The following is a 24,543-nucleotide window of genomic DNA, read 5'->3' as shown; positions in this document are numbered from 1 at the left end:
GACGCGGGTCACTTCCTGCAGCTCAGCTGGGGGGCGGACAGGTGCTGGAGGTGTGGGGCGAGCGCTTCATCAGGCAGGCCGGGGGGACCGGGTGCGGAAAGCAGAGACGTGTTCCCAGTAATATGGATTCTTACTTTCGTGCATTCCTATAGTCCTCGCTCACAGTGAGGTTTCCTGAGCCTTGTCTTATCTATCTGGAGAGAGAAGCAAAAAGACGAGTAGGTTCAAGAGAAAGTCGTATTGTCAGATTTGCGAAGATTTTCATCTCTTCCTAACTTTCAACTTAAGTGACTGTGGCCAAAGTTGTCACAGATCTTTGCGTTAAGAAGGAAACAAGAATGGGCAGGGATGGGTGTATGACACCTTTCTCCTCACCAGGAGAGGTTTCTGGCAGGAACCGTTGCGTTTTGTGATGGACAATGTAATTGTTCTATCTCCACAGACTCAATTGCGTCTCTCCCGGCCCCCGCGTGTGTGTGACAGTTTTTCCCAGAATGTGGAGGAACTTTTATCTTCATATTCTTGGCAACTACCTTACACATAGTAGGCACTTAGTAAAATTGAATGCTTCTAGGCTAGGACACAGCTATTAGCCACCTGGGTGCAAAGAAAAGAGAGGAAGTACTCATTAGAGACTGCTGGCAACATATTTAGAAAGCAATTTACAACTATTCCCTCTCTGCAAAAGGGTTATTTGAGAAAGTAGGACCTTAGGTGAAGGTGACGTTTTAAAAAAAGAGTTTGTCAAAGGACACAGAATAGGCATCAAAGTAAACATCCTGAGTGCGTATGCAAGGTATTGCTTAAAAATTAAGAACTAAAGTAGAATTTTCTGAGAGGAGTCCTATCCGTATAATGGAATACATATAACACATTCTAGACTCTCAAATTTGATAGCTATGAATGGTGGTGGAGCACGTAGAATGTATAGAGTTCTGTGGGTGTTATTAAAAAGAATGAGTCTAAATTAGGATTTAGTAGTGGCATCTAAATGAGGAAAATAACACCCAATAACAGATTACTGTCTGAAAATGGCTGAGCTAATTGGCATAGCATAATTTAAGAAAAATATTTTTTTTAAAAACAGAGCAGGGAGTCTATAGAATTTCAAAAGTGAATTCTTATTAATATCTTCCATTTGTCTCCTCTTAGGCAAGCTGTGAAATTGTGGCCCACACACCGAATCGGGAGCTGGGAGATCTCTTTGTACTTTCTACCTGGGGCCTTTGGCATCCAGCAGATACTTATCCCTGAGCCCCAATTTATCTGTAAAATGAGTATACCAGTGCCTGCCTTGCTGGGTGGTAAAGATGAATAATTCTAACAATAATTTATAAATTATAAAGCCACATAAACCTAAGGTATTGCTCTTTTGTCTTATTCCTACTCTGTGCCTCATTCTTTTTATAGTCTTTCATTCCTGCTTCAAAATGGATTTTTGGTACAAGTCCATTTTATCACGACCGTTATAGCGCTCTTCCTGCCTCTGAATTTGGGTTGCTTGAGGCAACCCCTTTCAATGATTAAGATGATTTTTTTTTTTCCCTTCCTTCTTTCCCTCAACGAACACTGCCTGTGCACGGAAAACAAGCTATAGGATGATATTAAGGGAAATGCCCTGGATATTATGGGAGCTTGGGGAGTTCGCCCTAGAACAGGAAATGCCTGATCTGAGTTCTCAAGGATGCCTAGGAGGCAACCAAGCGAAGAGGGAGAGCTGCCACTAGGCAGAGCGAAAGCCTGGGGGGCAGGGGACATCATGGGCTCAACACTGAGCCAAAGGCCTTGCTGGCCATGCTGGGAAGTTGGGCTTCCCCCACGCAGGAGGATTATGCACTGGAGTGGGTTACAGCAACAGAGCAAAGGGACCAGGTCAGAAGCTTACATAAATCCCGGACTCTTTTTCCAGGGGAAAGAGAAGCAAGATAACACCTACCAGAAGAGAAATTAAGACATGCAGGTTACTAATATGCCTTTTACAGAGTTACGAATTGATCAACAAATAATTTGAGAATTATTTGTATAATTTCTATAATTGTATTATTATAATACAGATATGTATATTTGTATTCTATGTATTATGAGTATATTTGTATATTGCATATATGTATATTACATGATACAGATATGTATAGTTGTATATAATACATATGTATTATATGTATATTTGTATATTATATACAAATATGTATTGTATAATAATTTGTATTATTAGTTGAATTGAATGGGCTAAATGTTAAATGGTTGTTTCCAATTCCCGGGTATATACACACATACATATACACACAGAGGGAACATGACGTGAAGGAGTAGGACAGGTGGGTGGCAAAGGAAAGGGACAGCATGGATAGAAACACCCAGCTTTTGCTGTGAAGAAGGAAGTCTCCAGCTGGAGGAGAGGGAGAGGTCAGGTAGGGAGTTAGGACCCAAACGAGAGAGGAGAAGCCAAGTGTGTAGGCAGTAGGTAAGAAATGGAGAGAGATGGGAGCTTGCCTGCAGCTGTGGAAAGAGCAGGTGGGGCCCAGATCTGGAAAAGACAGATGTGCTCCTCCTCAAAACAGGCACGCCCACAACACCTGGGCATCTTGGGAGCATGGATTCTGACTTAGTAAGTCAGGCAGGGCCTGAGATTCTGTTTTTCTGACAAGATCCCCAGATGACTCATAAAGTTTGAGATGGACCTAGCTGGGTGCTAGGACGAACCTCTGCATCACCCAGGAACTTGTTAGAACGCAGACCTACTGAATTAGAGTGTGCAGCTTAGCAAGACTTCCAAGAGTTTCCTAGGCACATTCAAGTTGGAGAGGTTCTGCTCCAGAAACTACAACAGGCAAGGATGTCTCCCAAATGAGAAGGAGAATGGGAAATTAGTTGATAGGAGAATTCAAAGAGCAAGCCAACAAAGGATGTGTAAAAGATTCAGGGACTGCTTCCAAAAGCCTGGGAGAGGTCACAGATGATCTTCAGGTTTACCCAAGTACTTTGGATATGGATATACTGAGTGAAGTTTCTCCAGCTTAGCACATTTCGGCAAAAGTCTTTCTATTACTCAGTAATAGGCAATGCTTTTATTCAAGTGTCTTCATGTTAAAAAATATATATATATTGCTTTTTCTCCTTTGTTTTAGCTGATTCATTAATTTGTAAAACATTTTCTCAATTTCTGTGATGGAGTCTGTATTATTCAGGGTTTTCTAGAGAAACAAACCAATGGGGTGTGTTTGTGTGTGTGTGTGTGTGTGTGTGTGTGTGTAGAAAAAGAGAGAGAGAGAGACTTATTTCATTTTAACTAATTGGCTCACACAGTTGTGCAGTCTGATAAGCCCAAAAGCTGCAAAGGAGGGCAGCAGGTAGGGAGCCCCAGGTGGAGCGGACATTGCAGTTCAAGTTTGAAGGCCACCTGTGCAGAATCTTCTCTTGCTCAGGGGAGGTCAGTCTTTTGTTCTGTTCAGGCCTTCAGTTGATGGGAGAGGGGCACTAACATTGTAGGGGGCAATTCTGCTTTACCTAAAGCCTGCCAATTTAAATATTAATCTCATCCAAAAATACTCTCCTAGAAATATCAAGAATAATGTTTGAGCCCCATTGCCCAGCCAGACTGACACATAAAATTAGCCATCACAGGTCCAGATCTTTCTGAAATCATTGAATTCCTATCTGCCACTCGGAGGGGCTGTTGTTAAGCAGTCAAGAATAATGGCTATCCTTTTACTGAAAGATCCAGAAAAGAAAATTCTATAACGTTCTCTATTTTGTTAGGACGATCCAATCTAATGGGGCAGATTCTAAGCCCTGCTTCTAAATGCTACTTGCCAAGCTTACTCCCGTTTTATCCAAATAAAGCCATAACAGAAAGTCCAGACTGCTGATTTTGTCAAAATCTTGTCAATCCAATATAAACGGCTCCTCCCTCCTGGGCCAGCTCTGCCCTCCCTGGTTCTTGTGTGTTCCTCTAATCTGAACTCTTGAGAGGTTAAGTGGGCCAGGCCAGCCACAGGGTAATTACTAATGCTTTACACTGCTGGTCCTTTCAAGTGTATTCAAGTAGTGAATATCAAGTGTGAACACTCCTTTCAAATCTGTTATACCAGCATTTACCCGTCCAAATGAATGTTCTCTTCTTCAAAGTAATAATTTATTCTAATGACACTGCCATTGCTTAAAGCATTTTTGAAATTCTTTAGAAATTCCCTTCAGAACTGGATGCATTTTCTTTTGAATTTCTTAAATAGGGGCATAACTTGGCTCTTTGAAGATAGATTGGGGATTTGAAACAGTAAAAAGACATTCACATTCGAGCTGATAATTAAGGTAGGCAATCAAGTGGGGCAATGTTATCCTTTAGCCAAAAATCAAACTATAACCATGAGGTAATGAGAAAAAACCTCCCTTACTCTGTAGATAGTGTCTGGATTTGCATTCTTGTTGGAATAAATTAATAGCTCCAAGGTGACTCTTGGACTGAGAGCTTCAACAAATCAAGCCCTTGGACAAGTCCGTCCTCACATATTTGTTTTACAACCAAGTTTTACAGCTTTACGTCATTAATTTTACCTCCAAAACTGGATCCCCAAGTGTTTCAGAGGTTCGCTTTTTTGAACTTCTCTCGTAGCACTCATTTTAATTGTTCTTCTCAGCTTGCACACCTGTCTTCTAAGACTGGAAGCTCCTTGAAAGCAAGATCCGTGCTTTAGACATGTTTACACACCAGCACCCACCTGCGTGCACTGCTTAGAGTAGGGGCTCAGTCCGACTGTAGAATGAATGAATGGCTTGAATAAATGGATGAATTGCTTAGATCATTGCTGTCCTACAGATTTCCATTGACCTCGAACTGTTGAAATATTCGAGTTAGGCTGCATTTATACCCAGATGGAAGCCTCGTTTATGCGGAAAGATCTGTCCCAATATACTTTTCACTAATTTTAAAGAATCCCCAATAGCACTTCTTTGTGACATGCATTAACGTACAAATTAGCACAGGGTATCTTGGCTTAGAAGCGGCTTGCAAAACTTTGCTGAGTGAATATTGAATAAGCAAATGTATTCAATGAAAATTGGTTTTAGTTCAATGAAAAGAAAAGGTTTTAATTATAAAAGAAAACTTCCAGATCTTTAGTCCATTCTCGGAGTGATTACTGATGGTTTTTCTCAGTTAAGCTACTTTAAAAAAATCTCCTTTTTCAACTTTTGTGAACAGATTCCCTATTTCCTTTGGGAAGTATTTAATATTTGATATCCACTTAAGGTTTGTTTGCATTGGTATAAAACTTATTTTATTGTGAACATTCTTCATTTTGCACTGAGTTGAATAACAAATGTTTAGCCTCTTCTGTTATTAAGGAACTTTTCCCCTTTTGTTAAAGATCAGTATCAAAGTCTTTTTCTTTTCTCCAAATGCTTCAGAGACCTGTTCCTCAAAAAGCTCTTCTTGAGCAAGGAGCTGTGAAAACTACAATTCTTATTGTCATTTAGTAAGTTACAAGGCAAATATACCACCTGCAAAGCACAATGGATAAATCACACATTCATACACACTTGGTCACAGATTTAATTGATTCCATGTTGAATGTTAAGAAAAGTTTTAATTGCACAAATAGAGTACCCAACATATCAATATAAATGAAGGGACAATCAGTAGTGCTATCAAGATGGATAATACAGGAAGTTTAAAAAGGATAGAAAAATTATACTCAGGACCCATAAATCTTCCTCATTATAAGCATATGTAGTGATTCTTTCATGCAGGTTTTTATATGTAAATAGATTTTTTTTTCTTTTTGAAGAACTCCATTGTAGCTATGAGATGAAAACTGTATTGATGTAACAATGTATTATGGTAATGTTACATACAGCTTTCTTGTATTTTGCTTTTAGTGTTAGGATAGCCGAAAGCTTATTTAAAGGACCCAACTGACTTAATGAACTTCCAATAGAGGACGCCGCCCTGTACATTATCCTTCCCCAGTCACTGTTTGATACCACATCACCTGGCCTCTTTCTACACAGGCCACTTTGATGAGAGAGACCGGCAAGGAAGCTCAAATTTCAGGCAGTGGGTGGCAAGGTTACTGTCCTCTCAACCTGGCCAATCCTTGGGTACCCCTTACCTAGAATGTTCCTCCTAAGGATGAGAAACCTCTTTGTCTTCCAGTGAAAGATGTCCTAGGCTTTTTGCCAGCCACGTTTGCAAGATAATAGCACTGCTAACCACCTGCTTGCTGGGTTTGGGTTCAGACAAGGAGGTCCCAAGCAGAGGGACTGATTAACGCAGTGTGGAGAGTTAACACTCAAAGTCTGCCAGGGGAGCTCCCAGGAAGCCGGGACACTAAGCAAAGCATTCAGGGTGGTAGGACTCTGCTGCTCCCTCTGCCCTTTTGGAGAAATGTTAAAAGGAGAGGACACCCCTTCAGGCCATGGGGCCAAAGCCCTCCTTTTCTGAAGTCCGCTGCATCGGGCCTGCCAAGGCATCACCCAGGAAATGGAAGACAGAGGCCTTCTGTGGGAGCAGAGGGATGGAAAAGCAGGTGGAAGCGTCCGCCTCCCATTGCCTCTCGCCTCTCCTCAGCCTTCTGTCCTTGCACCGGCCCGGCGGGTAGCAGCGACCACAACACATTCAGTCCAATCAGATAAACTGGTCACGTGTCTCTTCCGATTCCAAAACGCTCGGAAATGGCAATTCTGCCAAAAGGGCCTCCGTCAGCGATGATCTAGGTGACAGATTGCAGTTGAAAACTTCATCTATTGAACCTGAGAAGAGTAACAAGGCATAGGACTATCACTGGAAAAACAGCAACATTAAGAAAACAACAGTGCCTTAAAACTCACACAGCATACAAAGTCACCATTTCAATGGTTAATGGAGACTCCTGACTTCCTCGGAAAAACTCAGAAAGATGAACAGTTTTTTCTGGCTGTTTGTCTACCAGCTGGATATGTCCATGTGCTTTTCTGCAGGTCGGAGTAGACATGGAGAGAGTTTGCTCACTTGTGACAAAAGGCCCACAGCTGGGGCCTAGTCACCTAGAACCAAGGTCCGTTTTGACCAAGTGGACAGAGCTGGGCTGATTCACCAGGGCAGAGAGCCAGTAGAGGCCAGGGCCGCAGATGCATCTGGGCTGGGCCACCCGCGGTGAACAATGAAGGAGGAAGAGGGAGAGAGAGACAGAGGGACCAGGGCGAAGAGGAGAAAGAGGAAGGAGTAGGAGGGTGAGGGAGAGCATACGCATGCGCCCGAGTGGGGGGGGTGGGGCTCCTTCCAAAACAAGAAATGCTTAGAAGTAAGCATGTTTGCTACAAACATTGGAAGAAAGCAACTTTCACTAAATGTAATTAATAAAGACTCTGTTTTTTACATCTGAACATCTTTAATAAAACTGCAGCTTCAGGGCTGCCTGGGTGGCTCAGTGGGTTAAGCCTCTGCTTTCGGCTCAGGTCATGATCTCAGGGTCCTGGGATCGAGTCCCACATCGGGCTCTCTGCTAGGCGGGGAGCCTGCTTCCTCCTCTCTCTCTCTCTCTCTCTCTCTCTCTCTCTCTACTTGTGATCTCTCTCTCTGTCAAATAAATAAAATATTTAAAAAAAAAAAAAACTGCAGCTTCATAGTGATGGGTATGATTTTGCTCGTCTTTGTGTCTTTTCTTCTTGCATTTAGCCGCAAGAGTCATGGTTCAAGAACGTTGCTTTCCAGCCCAGACTAGTGTGGGACAGTAGAATGGGCTCAGCAGAAGACACATCCAGACAAGACTTGATGGATGTCATCTGCCTTAGCCGAAAGCAGACTGAAAAGTCTCACCAGCTCCCAGGGAGGAGGCACTGGATTTTCAAATACAGATTAAGATCTGTTAGGTTAAGCATTCTCAAGATTTGTTCTTCTGTGGTCTTGTAAATTCTGGAGAACCCTTTCAAATATTTTAAAGATAGATATCTTGATCATGTACAGATCTCCCCCAGCTGACAGCATGTGTTGCCTTGAATGTGCACATCAGGAAAGCATCATTTTTCCTAATATTTAAATTATTGTTCATATTTAAATGAGCAGTACTATGTATTCCAATGAATAGTATATTTTATTTATTTTTTTTAAGATTTTATTTATTTATTCGACAGAGAGAGATCACAAGTAGATGGAGAGGCAGGCAGAGAGAGAGAGAGAGAGGGAAGCAGGCTTCTTGCTGAGCAGAGAGCCCGATGTGGGACTCGATCCCAGGACCCTGAGATCATGACCTGAGCCGAAGGCAGCGGCTTAACCCACTGAGCCACCCAGGCGCCCCAATGAATAGTATATTTTAAAATTACATTCTGGGTATGCTGCACACTCTAACTGCTATTTCAGAAAACTTTAAGGAGGCTAAAAAGAAAAGTCATAGTATTTCTTCTTGGTAGTAAATATTTTTCACTTCTTACTTTCTGAATGATGTGATATTCTGTTACCCCTTTATCAAGAGGCCTTTCTTTTTCAGCTAATTGACTCTCCACTCCCATGATATTATTCTACCCTTTTATTTAACTACCTTCCTCAGGTACTTGAGAATTTTTAACATACCTCTGGAAGTTACACTGAATTTTCGGTCAGAGAAACTGCTCCTTCGGATTAAAGGCTCGCTCATTTTTTCCAGAAATAATTTAATCGTCTCCTTCTTTTCTGGACTTGTACTTGACAGATTCAGAACTTTTCCTTTCACCTTTACAGTGGAATTGCTGAGCCCAAACCAATAGAAGAAATCAAATAATGCATCAGCTTTGAATTCATATACAAAGCTCAAATTTTCTCCGTTAACCACCTCATTTCCTGGAGGGAAAAAATTTTTTACCACCTCTTGAAAGTCAAACTGAAAGAGAGAGAAGCATTTAATTAATGTCATGGATATAACTATAATGTTATACTACAGAATTATATATTACTATAGAATTATACCGTTGAATTAACAATGGCCCAAATAGCCAAGATACCACACCCCTTTTTTCTTTTTCTTTTTCATTATGACAGATATATTTAAACGGCTGACTTTCATTTTTTAAAACAGACCTTGGCATTTGCATCCCAGCTATCCGGAGCCCATGAACTACGTGGTCAAATTGACATTTATTATTTCTAGATCAGTTGCTAGAAACCAAGCTCATTTTATTGGTAGTGATAATGAAACAATAGAAAACCTATGAGTCTGGTTATAATTAAGCTCTAGGGACTAGGCCTTGTATGAACTGCACAGACCCCTTTCTATGTGGTTAGCAGCCCTGGGTTCAGACTGACCAAGGCTTACCTGAAGTCGGTAGCTTTCTCCAATCACTGAGGAGATTACCATGTCCATCCCTTGCTCTATCTGTCTTCTTATTTTGGGGTGCCTTGTGTTCACAAGAAATGCATATGTTCTTTCTAGAAATCAGGAAGCAGAATTCAAATAGAAGTGTGCATGGGTGATATAAACATACTTCTTAGCATTCAATGCAGCAGTGATTTCTACCTTATTGGGAGATTTTATTCATTTGTAACTTCCCTCGAAGCTCCCTCAGACCCTCACTGCAAAGCCTAACCAGATTTCTACAAATGTTCCTGAGAATTCTGTAGACGTGAAGGAAGCTTTGGGAAACTGCAACAGCCAGTTAGAAAATCAGGTCCCCTAACTGCACTTTGTCTCCTGAATGATCACAGATGAGAACAGAGTCCCAGGGCCTGTGTCCAGCGTGGAGGGCTAAAGTCATAACAGCTTTGCCGGACAGTTAAACAGACTTGGCTCTCACCAACATTTCCTCATGTGCAAAGCAGAACATCAGCCAAGTCCAAAGAAGGAGGCTGCTCCAGGCCTTCTTCTCCCATCACGCATCTCTCCCCATCCTTCCCCAAAGACCTGGCATGCAAAGGGCTAGTCTAGGGATTGAAGGATCAAGACAATCTGAGACTTGAGTCCCCTCCACGCCTGACCCCAACACAGTCCCCAGCAGAAGTCCTTTGTATTGTTTAAATGATACCACGTCACTGCCCTAGCAGACAGCTGTTTTGTTGTTGATGGTTGTGTTTTGATTTTTTTTCTTTCTTTCTTTTTTTTAATTCCTTATTTCTAATTCTATCTGATTCTATACAATTTAAGCAAAGGGAAGGTTGCTTGCTCATGAGGAAAACTTGAAGTATTACAAACCATCGGTTTCTTAACTTTTCCAGTCCCCAGAATCAAGCTTAATGGCCTTTATTAGTCAAGCGTTTTTTTTCTAGATAGACATGTAACATAGATGGTCACTCTCTGTCTAAAGGCCGTGGACCAGCTATTATGTGACTTTGAGAACTGAATATTTGCCTTGGCTTTGAGAACCAGACCTGTGGTCCATCAATAATGAGTCTTACACTCCTGAGGAATATATTTTGAGCTAACTTTTGCACTATTCATCTTATTTTTTCTACCCCTATTTCCTTTCTCTCAAATTACCATTTTGGGGGGGCACTTTAAATATGTCCTCTTTGAGATCAGAGATAAACAAAGCAAGCAAGCTATTTGATACCTCGAATTAACTTTCACACAAACCAAACTAAGATCTTTAGGTTCATTAGATACTAAGGGCTACCACAGTTCACAATTGTACTGGTTGTCAGGCTGTGCACTGCACAACTCGAGAGGATGCCATTGACGTTCTTAGACATTGTCTATTTGTATAGTTGTTACGACAAATTTCTGCAAAGTATTAGTAAATTGTGTTGAGCCACTGGTGGCTTTTTTCTACTTTGCATAAAAATGCAGTTTAGCAGCAAGGTTAGACATGTTACCTTACTTGTAATTTTCATAATTTAAATTTGGCCATCTTAAGCTTCTGTATCATAGAAGCTCTTTAGTTCATGGCTTTCCTCACAATTACACAGCACTGGGTTTCTGTACCTCCTTCCACAAGAGCTGTAAGACAACTCTGTATCTTTTGTAGGCCACTCGCATATCCACAAATACCTCCTGTACCATTCCGTGCATCTTTCATTAAAATGCTAAAATGGAGAGGTCTCTTAATCTTTCTTAAGATTCCTCCTGCGAAATCCAGGCGGGAGGTGTACTTGATATGTCTGTGAATTACATTCCTGGAGAACTCTCGGGGTTTCCGGTCATCATCAAGCCAAAGAACATCAGGGGCTCAGATGCTCTAACAAGCGCGGCTTGTTACCTTGTGTTCTGTTCCCAGCCCCTCCTGCTGAGAGAGCATTGTGACTGAATCATCAAGTGAGCAGAGAATCTGAATGATTCTGAATGAAATGAACAGAGAATCAGCTCCACAAATCTGAATGAGAATGAATGTTTGAGAAAGTCTATTTGGAATTTGTAGATCGTTTCTTATTACCTTGGACTCCGTTTAAGAATGCTATTTAGAAGGAGAATTAAGAAATTCTGCCTCTATCACAGAGCACGATGCCCGTGACTTTCTCCACATAACACTGAGCAGGAAGAAGGGAAAACAGAGATATTTTCATATTGGAGCTAGAGTTAATAGAGTTGTTGGCAGTTAATCTGATTTCTTAGAAGAAACAATAAAGAGGTACCCCTAAAATTGAAATTTGAAGGCCATAGCATAAAACATAAAAGCATCTACAATTGTTATTTATTTCTTTACCTTAGTTTCCTTATCTATAAAATGGGTATAAGCACCTCATAGGTAGGATGACTAAGCATCCTAGTTCCCCTGGGTCAGTGCCTGTTTATACCTCAGTCCCAGCATAATTAAGACTACCTACTTTCATGCTCAAAAATGTTCCCATTTGGATGAAAGCCCTCAGGGTGTGTCAATTAGTGACACGAGAGCATGCCTCACATGCGTAAGCATTTGGTATGTGATGCACAATATTACAGATCATCACTATCATCCCAGCCATTTTTTCAAACCCTGCAGTCTCAGAACCAATAGCACTTCCTGTCTAGACAGGAAGTTAAGACAAATTCCGAGACAGATGGCTTCTGCCCTCAGATCACTTAGAGGTTCTGCAGTCTAGTGCCCTGCTTTAGATGGTCTAACAGTCCAGACTGCTTCTCGCTCCAACCCTTGTCACAGCTGACACTCACCTGCTTAGTCCATGCACAACTTCTACATCATTAGCGTGACACAGCCCACAGCCCCAAGGGGCAGAACCCAACGAAAAATATTTATATAACCTACCTTTTGAGGTGTCTTTTTTGGTCAGTACATTAACAAAGAACATCATTGGTTTGCTCAGTATAGTTTCCCTGTAATCTTTATAATCGCAGTAGTTGGTCAGTTCCACATATCTATGAAAAATGCAGAGATAATTGCAAATGTAATATACCCCCTCTGTCTAGGTCAAGAAGAGGATGTCCTGGACAGGCGCCTGTCACATTCACAGATCTCATGAGGGAAGTTCCCTAAAATGTGTCCTATGGAGGCAGTCATATTTTGTGCCATATAAATAAATCCCCTCCCTAGTCAGATGAGAGATCAAGACACAACCCGAAGATGGCTGTGGTCTTTGGGGTGGCCTGGCCGCAATGCTTGGCTCTCAGGGGAAGTCCTCACGAGATGATGGCCAGTACCATCTATCTTTTGGGCTAGAAGAGTTAATTCGAAGCAATAAGAGCTCTGTGTCTCTCCAGATTGAAGAAGAATTACACTTGAGTGAGATAAACTGGGTCTTCAGTCATCCTGCCAACCTGGTGGGTCTGACATTTTCCTTTTCTTCTCCTGCCCTCTTCCCTTCTTTAATCCCAAGACAAGATTCCAGCCCCTCCAGAGATTATGCAATCAACCAATATTCCTATGAACTAATTCATATCTCTGTAATCCTGAGCTTTGTGCAATGAAGGGAAAAAAAAAAAAAGACCACAATAATGTTGAACTTCTGCCCATGACCCTATTCAATTTAGCCTCCTTGGTTTTCATACATTATTCCAGCCTGGGGAGTACTTCTTCGCATTTTGACTTTGTCGTCCAGCATGCCAGCTTCCTCCCCCTATTCTATGAATTTTCCAAGTAGTGTTTCTACCTGCCTTCTTGATAAGAAGACACACATCGGCTTCCCTCAAGAAGATGGCTAATTTCCCATCCACACCCAAGCCCACAGAGCACGTGGACACGCCTTTGCCGTGCTGCCATCTGTTAACTCCTTGCATCTAGTCACAGGGAGAAACAGCTCTAGTGTTTCTCTCTGGCTTGTTGTCTGTCCAGTGCCTGACAAGAAAATCACAGCCTTGGAGGGATCTCCGCTGCAGGGAGCTGCGACCGTGCAGTCCTCTCAGCCTCCCGCCCCATCCCACTTCCCACAACCAGCTCGGAGGGGCTGACCCACAAGACCCGGTGGGGCATGGTTTGCGAGCACGTGGGAGAATACCTACCCCCAAGGCAGAAAAACACAGCTTCGGCTTGTCTGTCTCCCAGCTTGGTTTCTTAGAAATCTCTATCATTATCTTTTTTCCTGGGATTGTCAGACCTGATTTCGAGAGCTTTTAAAACCTGACCCCTGATGGAGTCTCTGAAAGGCTTCCTGCCTTGTATTTCGCCAGGCTTTTAATGTAGTCTCCGCTTCCCATGCCGGAGGCACTGGGGGTGGCCAGGGGGCTCGTCCTGGGGTGGAGAAGGGGATGCAGGGCGGCTGTGTTCCCAGGGGAGGGAGGAGTGTGCAGGTGTTAACACTCAGGAGTAGGGTGAAGAGGGCTGGAGTCTGGGGTAAGCGGTGGGGACCAGCGGAAATGACAAGGTAACAGACTGCGGAAGATAATGCAGACCAGGGATCTTGTACGGTCCTTCTGTGGTTCCTCTCCTGCCTCATCCTCACCTGAGGCACCTCACCACAGTACCCAGCGAGAATGGGAGAGATGGGACACCCGAAAGAGAGAGAGGCCCTAGTGTTCCTTATCAGCAGGGAGAGAATGTTCCCATTCTTTTGTCCTAATTGGCCAACAGCCAAAAGGCACTAAAGAAAGGAAGCAAAAGAGAAGCAGGGAGAAAGAGGGATTACCATTTGCGGAGTTCATTTGCTCTCATTCATTCATTCATTCAACAGCATTCGCCAGGCACCAATAATGTGCTGGGCACCAGACAAGCATTGCACATGCTTCATCACACCAGAGGGGCTCAGGGCCTGCGAGGTGGGGCTGGGATAGCAGGTGGGAGGACAGGGGTTCCCTGTGTTCTCCCAGCCCTTCTGCCATCATCTCTTCAACTGCCCAGGACCTGCCACGGGCAGGCAAGCATGGCCTGGCAGAGGCTGCAGAGTCAGTGAGGTCTGTGGTTGCAGGGGTGTAGGGAGAGGCGCCAACGAGGAGAAGAGGAAGACAACCCTTGGAACCACAGAAGAAGAAAAGGACAAGTCCGACTGAAGTAAACCCCCACAAGATCTATGCCTGGTGCTGGGGCAGAGTCGGGCAGCCCCTGAGCCATCCAAGGCCGATGTGCATATTCTCCTAAATTGTAGACCACAGAGTTAATTCATAGCCATTTAAACATTTCTTATTTTCCTTGGGGTGACTCCTCTGCTCTCTCAATAGTCGCAGTCTGAGTGTCATTCTCTAGGGCATGTACATGGCACGGATATACAGTGTGTCTGGAAAATCCGCCATCCCAGTTACTATTCTGATGGGGCAAATGGCAGCGTGGTACTTGCCTCCACCCTCAAGAGCAGTCAACATCCAGTTGGAGGGACCATCGATTTTGTACTGACGAACCTATAGCTTACATGAAAAGGATGAAAATCTCAATTTAGAATGACCACTGATTGGGAAAATAATCAGTTTTCCCTAGAATACTGTGGAAGGTTTTGTGGAATGCTTTGGGGCTCCAAGAGCTGTTGTTTCTCATGATCAGAGAAGGGGGACCAGGCCAGGGGAGGTGTGGGGGAGGGCCTTCCAGATAGCTGCACAGAGTTTAATGCATAACCTATACATGAGTCATCCTTTCTGGAGTCTGAATTTAATAAGATGCCCTGAATAATAAAACTATGCTCAACATAATTTAATCTCCTTTTGATGATTTAGAGGCACTTTTAGGATCTTAATGGGGCTGTAAACATCACCACAGAGCATGTCAGTTATCATGACGCCACAGATGTGTGAAAATGCTGCTATTTATGTGAGAGCTCTGTAACAGAATTTACAGACAAGAGATTGTAGCTAGATCCCTACTTAATGAACTCTCTATTTAAACCTGGTCAGAAATAAGAAATACCTTCTTAATTCATCATTCCCAGCCTCCCAGTGATGGTACAATTGTTAAACCCCTTCAAAGTCCAGTGAAATTAACAAATGTAAGCATTCGTTTGGAATTCATTGTTACAAAATTTGGATACATAAGTCACTAAAATACAAAAAGACTGAGGACCTGGTTGTGAAGTCTCCTAGGTATTTAAATATCTGACATTATATCACTGGCTTTGTTTTAAGATAAGACTTACCAGACTACTTTAGGGACTAGTTATTTCATCTTTAATCATGCGGATTTCTGAATTACTGATGCAAATACTGCTTCTTGGGTGCTGGATGTTTATTATACTTGCCGAAGTTATTGAGGATGAAAAGCAAAGGGTTTAAGGCAGCTCCTTGAAACTCTCATGTCTTCATTGCTTTTACCCTGGCCCCAAAATGCTTCTAGGCTGAAACTTCTTATGCCCAGCTTCAATCCAGAGATTGAAAGGCAGACCAATGTGATGCAATGTTTAGTGATTTGAAATAAGAAGATCTAATTCATGCCCCAACTGACTGTATGAACTCAGCTGCAGAACCACAACTCACTGTGACCTTGAATGTATTACTTCACCCACCTGAACCTGTGCCTTCATCTGTAGAAGTGCTATAACAGGAGCTCCTTCTAGAGAAGATTCAAGGCAGCACAAGTAAAGACATTTGTACTTGGGTCCATAGTAGCTGCTCAACAAACATGGTTAGTGTCTTTAATCCCGGCCAACTCTGCTGGCCGTAGGGTGAAGTTCTACAGACTTGTGACACACACACAGGGCTGTGTTCATCTGAGTGACCAGGAGAAAGGACAACAGGAGCATCTGAAAAATACATGAGCAAGAATTTTCCTTCCTTGCTCCAATTTCCTCCTCCCTTTTTCAGTTAGGAAGGCCAACACAAGCTTAACGAAGGCAATGTCTGGAAGATGAGACCAAGAAAGAATGCTGTATTTTTGCTTCTAGCAAATCCAGAGTGTCTTAGAGATCAGATCATTCCCCTCTGAGATGCCTACTTTCTCTGGAGGCTCCTCCAGGTTCCACATCATTTCTGGCACAAACTGCAAAGCTGCTCCAAATTTCCCTCGGCTCTGGCAATTTAGTGTGCAGAGGCCAATGAGAATTCAAACCCGTGGCTTCTGTCTGAGGGGGTGTATGTGTGTGCGCATGTGTGTCTCTGGGTGTGTGTTCACTTAAAAAAATATGAAGAGTGGAGCCCAGGAAAGGAGGAACGCATGTGGAACAGTCCTTGTGTAGAAGGCCCAGAAATAGCTTATAGCTTTCCTAATCCTTTGCTGTGACACTAAGCAAAAGCACTCTGCACTTGGGAGCAAACAGGATGAACCTGCTGTGTTTCCAGTGTTAACGTGACAGCTTTATGTGGGGCCTCAGCCTGAGCTGTCTGACGGCTCCTTTTCTCTCACTTCCTCCCCTCCTTCAGCCCCAGCTCTACATTACAGAAGCAAAATTTTCTGATTTATCACTCTACTGTCTGGTGATTTGAATCAAGGACACACACGTTCATCTACTCATTCATTCATTCATTATTGATGCTCAGTACATGCCCCCCATCCTGGGGCAGAAATGATGTATTCATGCTTCCATTTATTCAAGCAATAAACATGAAGCACGTGTGCTGGGCACTGGGGACACAAAGAAAACAAAAGGAAATAGCCTGGCTTCCGAGGAGCATCTAGTCTATTAGAAAGACATAAGAAAATGCACCATTTAAATATAAGATGACAGACTGGTAAAACCTTGTTGCTGAAAGCATGATCACTGGGTCATTAGCAGTGGCATCACGGAGGAGCTGGGGAGACTGCGGAGTCCTGGACCCCTCTCCCCCGTCTTATTCAACCTACAAACTGTGTTTTAATAAGCTCCCCAGGAGAACTGTGTGCTTGTTTCAAGTTTGAGAAGCACTGATGGAAGACGTGGTCCCTGCCATTAAGAGGCTTGCAAACAAGTTAATGACTCAAACGTACAAATGCCAGAGAAATGCAGAGCTCTCTGCATTCAGGGATCCCAGAGACACTAGCTTATGTTCTGGTTATTTAAATAAGAAAAAGCAAAGCAGGAAGACTTTGGAGTTGAGAACCATTTCCTGAGCTGAGACAGACAAGAGGGATGGTTCTGTCAGGCAAAAGGTCCCACCACCGGCTGGACCAAAGCAGGAAGAAGGCATCCCCAGCAAGAGTCCCGGGTTAGTCAAGCCTTGGGGACTGTGGGGTGGCCTCACTTGGGCCTGCAGATGGCCATCTGTCAAGGACCAGGTGAGCTGAGAGTCAGAAGGGGACCAGCATGTGGCTGGAGGTCCAGAGCAAGACTCCTGAGGAAAGAAGGCAGTAAAGGCCTGTGGCTTTTGAATCATCAGATCTGGGTTCAAGTTCTATCTCTGTGACTCCAGCAAGTTTTTTTTAGCTTTGCTGAGATTAGTTTTTTCACCTGTAAAATCTGGCTAACAAAAGGCTCTCCATTAGGAAGCTAACAGATTTGATCATGTGTGTGAGGTGCTTGGTTTGGGACTGCTTAATAATATTACAGGTGTCCAGCGATCAGTACGTGCCAGTAACTGCTTAAAGGACCTTATGAATTTAAATTCTGAACAACACTATAAGACCGTTGGTACTATTATTACCATCATACATTGAGGAGATGGAGTCACAGAGATTAAGACATCTCCCAAGTCCCCCAGCTGCTAAGCTGCAGAAACAGGATTCAAACTAAGGCAATCTGGTCCTGACCCCTGTGCTCATCCACAATGATTCTAGACGTCATCTCATACAAATCATAGCTCAACACACGATGATTTCATCACTAGCATTATACGTCCTAGTGAGGGGCTGTTGTCCCGGGCAGGGCGCCAAATCTGAGACTTAGACATGGAGATCAAGGCAAAGTAGTAGACACAAGGATACAACGGAGCCCCTGAGGGCTGCACACAGCAAATGGGGTCTCAATTGCGTCTAAGCCTCCTGCTTCCAGTCAGGGTTGACTCAGAGATGTTAGCCTGGGCCCACAGACACAGCCCGCTACTTCCTGGAGCAGGTAGGGGCAAGACCTCCCCAGGCTCCAGCCCTGACTCCTCCCCACCTGGGCCCATGCATCTCCCCACTGCCCCCAGCAGCCCCTGCCCCAGGTGGCTGACCTCTAAACGGGTGTCCCCTCATCATCGTGTCCCCATCACCATCTAACAGCTGGTCGCCTATGGGCAGGAGCAGCTCACATCTCTGCTTCCAGTGGCCTCCTCAAGGCCACCAGATTTACTTCCCCTTTTTGCCTGATTATATAAGAGATGTACTGTCTGCTGTAATCCCAGTTATTTATTTGCCAGTTCAGGAGACTCTGGAGAAAGCCGTTGCTGTCTCCTGGAAGCCAGAATCCTTTCAGCTTCTCGGGAGCTGGCTGAGAGCAGAGGCTTACAGTGGGCCGACGCAACATGGAAGGCCTTGTTCTAGGACCCATCAGCCCCTGGATTAGGTAAATTGTTTGATCTCCCCGAGTTCCAATTTCCTCACCTGGAAAAAGAAGGGAGACACCAATGGTGCCAACTGTGCAAGCTTTTGTGAGGTAAGAGTTGTGAAATACTTTGTGCTGTTCCTGGTGCCCAAGTGACCATCGGCAGCCACCATTATTACGACATACTTCTGTTTATCACCCAAACAGCATCACTCATGCTCAGGGACCTCTGAAAAGAAGGATGGCCTTCCTCTTTGCCAAACACATGCCACTAAATCTCACTAAGACACTGCATCACGTTATAGGAAAAAAAAAAAAGTGTTTGTGTTGGTGGTTATTTACACCTGGTAGCCCAAGGAGGTTTTGTTCACAACACAGATGGAAATTCTGAGCTTGAAAGAAAAAAAATAATAATAATAACAAGGAAGATTTTACCATTCATCCCCCCTAATTTAGAATAGATTTTTCAAGAAGGCTCTCAGGAGCTCTACAGCCCCAGTGACCATCCTTAAGCCTCCCCCTCCACCCCAGCTTCCCTCAGGTGTATTTAGTGGGCACGAATTTCAAAAAAGTTCAAGTATCAAGTAAGTTGAGCCATCCTCTTGTTATCATCCTTCTATTGTCTGAAAGAGTGAATCAGAGGAATGTCAGGGTCAGTAGCCCTAAACCTTTTCCTGAGGAAAGGACCTCATGAAAGACACAGCGCAGGGTTCCGAGGCCTCAGAAAGGAAATCCAAGCTTACACACACACACACACACACACACACACACACACACACACCCCTCTGGGGAGATGATCTACAGAAATTCTCAGGAGCTCTATTAGTCTAAAATGATTAAGAATCATTGCTTGCCTTTCTCATTCCCTGGCCATCTTGACAGCTCTTCTTGGTTGGAGACCATCCCACACTTAAGGTAGGAATAGGGCAGCCCCAGAAAAGATGAAAAATTACATTGCTGGAGTCCATCAACTCTAGGTCCTGACTGGACATGAAAAGTGGGACATACGTGCTAGGGTACAAGCCGACTGTGATGGTTGGCAAGGCAAAACTGATTGAAACTGATCATCCTGAACAACACTGCCCGACTTCGAGGAAGTCGGGAAGAGAGTACTATGTCCTGTGGGCCGAAACTGCCATCCAGCGTGGAGTGGCAATATTGCTGAATGGGGCATAGCATGCAGAAAAGAAAAGGCGCACGCTAGCTGTCATTGATCCAGGTGATTCTGTGATCTTTAGAATTGTGCCAGAACAGATGAGTAAGAAGTAAATCATGCAGTTTTTCTTTAGTAAAACTGGTCAAAGCTTATAGAAGGAAAGAAGGAAGGAAGGAAGGAAGGGAGAAGGGAAGAGAAGGGGGGAGGGATGGAGGGAATGAATCACTGCTTTGGAGTAATGTTCTGAGAGAGGAAGCTGTATGCTATCCCCAAAGCCAAAGACAACTGGGTAAATTTGGCAGATCTGAGGAGGCAACTTCGATGTCTGCATTCTGACTGTGCGCCCACTTTCTGCTCTATGAAAACAAAACCTCTCACTGCTGCCCACAAGCCAGTCTTCCCTCCCTTTCTAGAAGGCTCTCTCCATCTAGATCAGGTTTGTCTTTCAGGACTGCACACCCACCTCTAAAAATCTACTTCCCCTGCCATAGCATGTCCCCTGAGAGAAACACAGATAGTTCCTTCGATCACCCAAATTATTCTCAGATGCTCCTTGCTCTGTCCCCGGGTCCACAGGCCCTCCCTCAACTGCTTGGGCAATGAGAACCTTGTTGTTGCAACCTCTCTGCATTCTGGTCTGGTCATTATTTATTTTGGACTCTAAACTGCCAGGAGACCACTGCTGCTTAATAGTCTTTTGTGTAGGAGGTGTTCAAAGCAAGGGTTTAATAACCAGACTTCAACATCGTTTTAAATTTTGCCGCACTGCTTGGTAAGATTGAGGAAACTGGCTCTGTCAAAAGTCTAACCTATGGTTTCAATTAATTTTGGACATTTTAATCTTCATACTCTGTGCTCAAATACAATGGTTACCTTTTTTTCCATCTTTGCAAGTATGATTTCTAACTCAGTTCCTCCCATCATCCCCTGCTTATGGGTCAGAATATTCAATTCACTATGAAAGGGAGAAATTCTTGCTGCAGAACAGTTTTCAGGCATTCAAAGCTCTCACTATCTTTGCGTGGAAAAGCAACGTTTTCCCCAGCAGCTTTGAGGAAGGCATTTTAAATATCTCACTTTGTTTGCTTGCCCTTCTTGGTTCCATCCCACCCACCAGGTGCCACAGCACTGCTGTCGTTCCCAGTAGCAAAGGCTTTATATCTTCATAGCTGGACGGCTTACGCATCTCTGATTCAAAATCTAGACTGCTTTGCCTATTTCCCGAAACTCAGTTCTGCAGCGCAAGTGGAAGACACCGCCCCCAGCCCCCCACACACACATACACGCGGAAGTACAGGATGACCTCTGGAAGGCATGAGACCACGTAGAATCAAGCATGAAGCTCCCTCCTCTATCCCATGACGATCAAAGCCTGTTTCAGATGGACTGCAGCCTACTGGCTGCAAGTTTGCTAAGAAATGCTTCAGACACTTTGGCCACAACAGCTAAGCATCCTGGGCACTCGCCATCAAATTAAGTGTGGGCCCAGCTCTGCGCCAGGATCCTGGAAGCTACACTCATTGCACCGATTTTCCCAGAATTCGCCTACCCACATCACAGCCCACACAGCCCTGGGTTGGACTTCATACCGGGCTTTGTTCCTTTCTCAGCCATGGTTTATTTCTTTTTGAAAACTAAGGCAGGCCAAAGATGGGAGACTTTGAACTTTTGCCGGCTTTTCCAGGGGGTCTCCTCCCTGAATGAAGCCAGGAGAACACAGAATTGAGCAGCCTCTCCCCTCCCCCACAAATCCAAAGCCAGGGCATGAGTCTCCTCTGCAAATACCCCTTCAAGGGTGTGTCTCCATCTGAGCTCATCTGACCCAGTTAAGGAGCCAGAAAGGGAGAATCACTCGCCAGTTACGAGCTCCCCACCCAGCCCTACACCACGCGCCTGCCCTGTTGCCCTCTTGGGCGGCTTCAAGCGGCAGCTGAGAGATGCCAAGGCAAAGGGCAGAAAAGGCCAGGGCTGGGGGAGCTGTGCACCTCCAGGTGACGTTAGCAATGAGGCAAACCTACAAGTGTCACAAAAGAGGGGAAGAGTCCGGGAAGGGGTACTCAGAGGGAGTGAGGGGTCCCCGGGCTCCCGGGGACGACAGCAGGGTGGAGGCCTCTGCGGGGACCCGGCGAGGCCACCCACCTCTTGATGTAGCTGCTGAGGCGGTAGAGCTGCCCGTCGAGGCGCACGCGGCCGTCGCCGAAGACGTTGAAGCCCCCGCGCGCCGCCGCGGGTCCCCCGGGGCCGGGCACCACGAGCTGGTCGCCGCGCAGCTGGAAGGCGCCGGGCTGCAGGCGCAGCAGCTGGGCCAGCGGCAGCAGGGCCAGCTCGCAGTCGCACGTCCATAGGCTGCGCAGCTCTCCCGACGAGATGGAGGTCAGGCTCGGCCTAGTGGCCGGCGCGCGCGCCACCTCAGCCATGGCCCTGCCTGCGGCGCCCACACGCCTCGCGCTCCCGGCTCCGGCCTCAGGTGCCCGCCCGCGAGCAGCGCGACGCAGGCCCGGCGTGGAGAAAGCAGGGCCGGCGCCGCGCCGCCCTTTTATCCGGCCTGGGTGAGGCCGCCCGCCCCTCCCGGGCCTCGGGCACGACCCCGGACGCTGCGGACCGAGCTCGCGTCGGGCTGGAACTTGGCACGCTCCCGGCCGGCCGCGCCTGCTTGCCTCGGAGAGTTACTCATCCCCCTCGGGTCCGCTGCTCCACACCCGAGGCCGGGCCCGCCCCCGGCCTGGCCGACACCGCGGGGGCCGGGGTGGGGACGGACGGCTCGGGGGTGCTGGGCCTGGCCTCGGGGGAGAGGGGACCAAACAGCCGCGCGCGAGACCCCACGCCTCCCTCTCCCTGGCTCTCCCCGCTGGGGGCGGGGAGAGGGGCCGGGGTCTGCGGGCGGGGCGGGTGCTGACTTCTGACCAGCACTGACTTCTCCCAGGCCGGTCCCGATGTGGAGTCCGTTACCCACCACGGCCTCCCAACTTGTTTTCTTAACTTTTCTTCCTTTTTTTCCCCTCCACACCATACTCTGCATTTTCGCTCCTCTCCCTGGATCCCTTTCCATGTGGAAATTCCACCGATCATCACGGACCTTTTGCATAAAGCCTTCATGAATCTGCCGTGGATTTCATCTCCTTGCTTCGGCTTGCTCCTCCTGCACGTGGACCACCACCGGCCTCAGGGCACAGAGTCCTGGGGACCACGGGAAGGACTTGACAGTCCTGCCTCTTCCCCCGCCTCCGCCTCCGCAGTAGGCTGAGCTCTGGAGGCCCCAGAGGCCCGGGGGTCGGTTTGTTTGTTGAGTCAGTCTATAGATGCTGGAGCGCCAGCTGTGTGCTCATTCCGTGGACATACTGAATGTGCTCGGTCGCCTGAGGTATGAAAGGACTATTTCATTCAATACAGTTAAACAGCTGTTTCCCAAATAACCTTCTAGAAGCAGACTAGGATGGATAAGTACAGCCCCTGTGCCTGGCTACCTTTACAGTGTGGTTCCTAGAGGGGACACCACATTTCAGCAATTGCCATGCACTGAGTGAAAAGCTCTGCTGAGGATAAGCCTGGGCGTAGCCGGGGACAAGTCAGCCCAGTTGTGGGGAGCCGAAGTAGAGTAATTCAGGACACAAAACTGGATCCTAAACGTTAAGTAGAACTTCAAGGATACTTTCAAGTTGTCTTTCTGTTCACCCAGCATGGACCCCCGCATAGGTTTAATCAAGTTGAATGAAGAGCCTTTCTGTGTGTTTTGTTGCAGTCCCAGAATATAAATGCGCTCCGTTCATTCCCTTCCCCAGACATGGGTCCCTCTGCCCCAGGATCAGTCCCCATTGCTGATTCTCTCTGAACAAATCTTTCACCCAAGATGCATGGACCATGACTGAAGAGTCTTTTGCGGGGAGGATGGGGGAATGTGCCCGTGAAACAAGCACCCAGGGGGCTTGGCTCACAAAGTGAAGCCCGAGGACCACGGCACAGAGGATAGCAGTGAAGTGGCTGAGGCTCTAGGCAGTACCCAGAGGCCGGGGCTGTGTTCACAGGGACAGATGTGGCACCAGCTGTAGACCCATCACACTCTTACTGGGGCATTCATTCTTGCCCCCAAAGAGATCAAGAGAAGTACGATTAAAGCTGTATTGGCTAAGTACTACAAGAGCAGGGTCAAGAGAGTGGTTGGTTCTACCTGGAAGGCCCCAGGATGGGTTCTTAGAAGAGGTGACAAGTGGGCTGGACTTTGATATAGGATAGGAACTCCCGAGTGAAGGAGTAACATGGATAAGAAGTTGGGAGAGAAGATCCTGGACTAACTTGTGCAAACAGAGGAAGTATGGTCTATTAGGGCAAGAATGGGAATTCTGTATGGCTCAAACAGACAAGGCCTATTTACGGTGAGAGGAATGAGTTTTAGGAGATGAGGCCAGAATGGGAAGTTGGAGCCAGATTGTGATAGGCTGTCTGAGTTGTCTAAGAATTTAGATTCTCAAGACAATGCAGAGCCTTCTAATGTTTTGAAGGAAAAGCTTGATACAATGATGCCTGACCTTGGATAGATACCTTTGGTTATGGTCACATAGAAGATGTTTTAAAACAGGAAGATTGAAGGCAAAGAAACTATGTAGGAGACTGATGTAACAGTCCAGGTAAGATATAATGAGAGTCTGAGCTATTTCATGCAGCAGCTGTGGGGATGGAGATGACAGGATGAATTTGGGAGATTTCTGAACTAGAAACCAGCAGGATTTTATGAGCAAATACATGGAAAAGGAGAAGAAGGACAAGGGAGTAGAGAGATTTAGTTTCT

The 24,543-nt window shown here is 45.5% G+C and overlaps 1 protein-coding gene across 1 annotated transcript; it reads right to left on the bottom strand.

The window, feature by feature from the left end:
* Positions 1 to 5,533: 5,533 nt before the first annotated feature.
* On the bottom strand, positions 5,534 to 22,277 carry MEDAG (mesenteric estrogen dependent adipogenesis). Its single transcript, XM_047723082.1, has 5 exons — positions 21,900 to 22,277; positions 12,124 to 12,233; positions 9,264 to 9,376; positions 8,546 to 8,831; positions 5,534 to 6,750 (listed from the first exon to the last, which is right to left on the bottom strand). Exons 1-5 carry the CDS (start codon positions 22,175 to 22,177, stop codon positions 6,626 to 6,628), a joined length of 912 nt encoding a protein of 303 aa, XP_047579038.1. The 5' UTR covers positions 22,178 to 22,277; the 3' UTR covers positions 5,534 to 6,625.
* Positions 22,278 to 24,543: the final 2,266 nt, after the last annotated feature.

The sequence above is a fragment of the Lutra lutra genome, chromosome 3 (genome assembly GCF_902655055.1).
Source record: "Lutra lutra chromosome 3, mLutLut1.2, whole genome shotgun sequence".
In the NCBI taxonomy this organism is placed as follows: Eukaryota; Metazoa; Chordata; class Mammalia; order Carnivora; family Mustelidae; genus Lutra; species Lutra lutra.
Note: the sequence above shows the minus strand (reverse complement) of the source record. Positions and strands in the feature narration are given on the sequence as shown.

Bases quoted from the DNA above. Each gene is read 5' to 3' on its own strand.
- MEDAG (XM_047723082.1), bottom strand. From the start codon at position 22,177: ATGGCTGAGGTGGCGCGCGCGCCGGCCACTAGGCCGAGCCTGACCTCC. The intron at 12,234-21,899 runs GTGGGTGGCCTC...CATTTTTCATAG, and splicing joins CTCAGCAGCTACATCAAGAG to ATATGTGGAACTGACCAACT. The intron at 6,751-8,545 runs GTATGTTAAAAA...TACTCTTCTCAG, and splicing joins ATTCAGTGTAACTTCCAGAG to GTTCAATAGATGAAGTTTTC.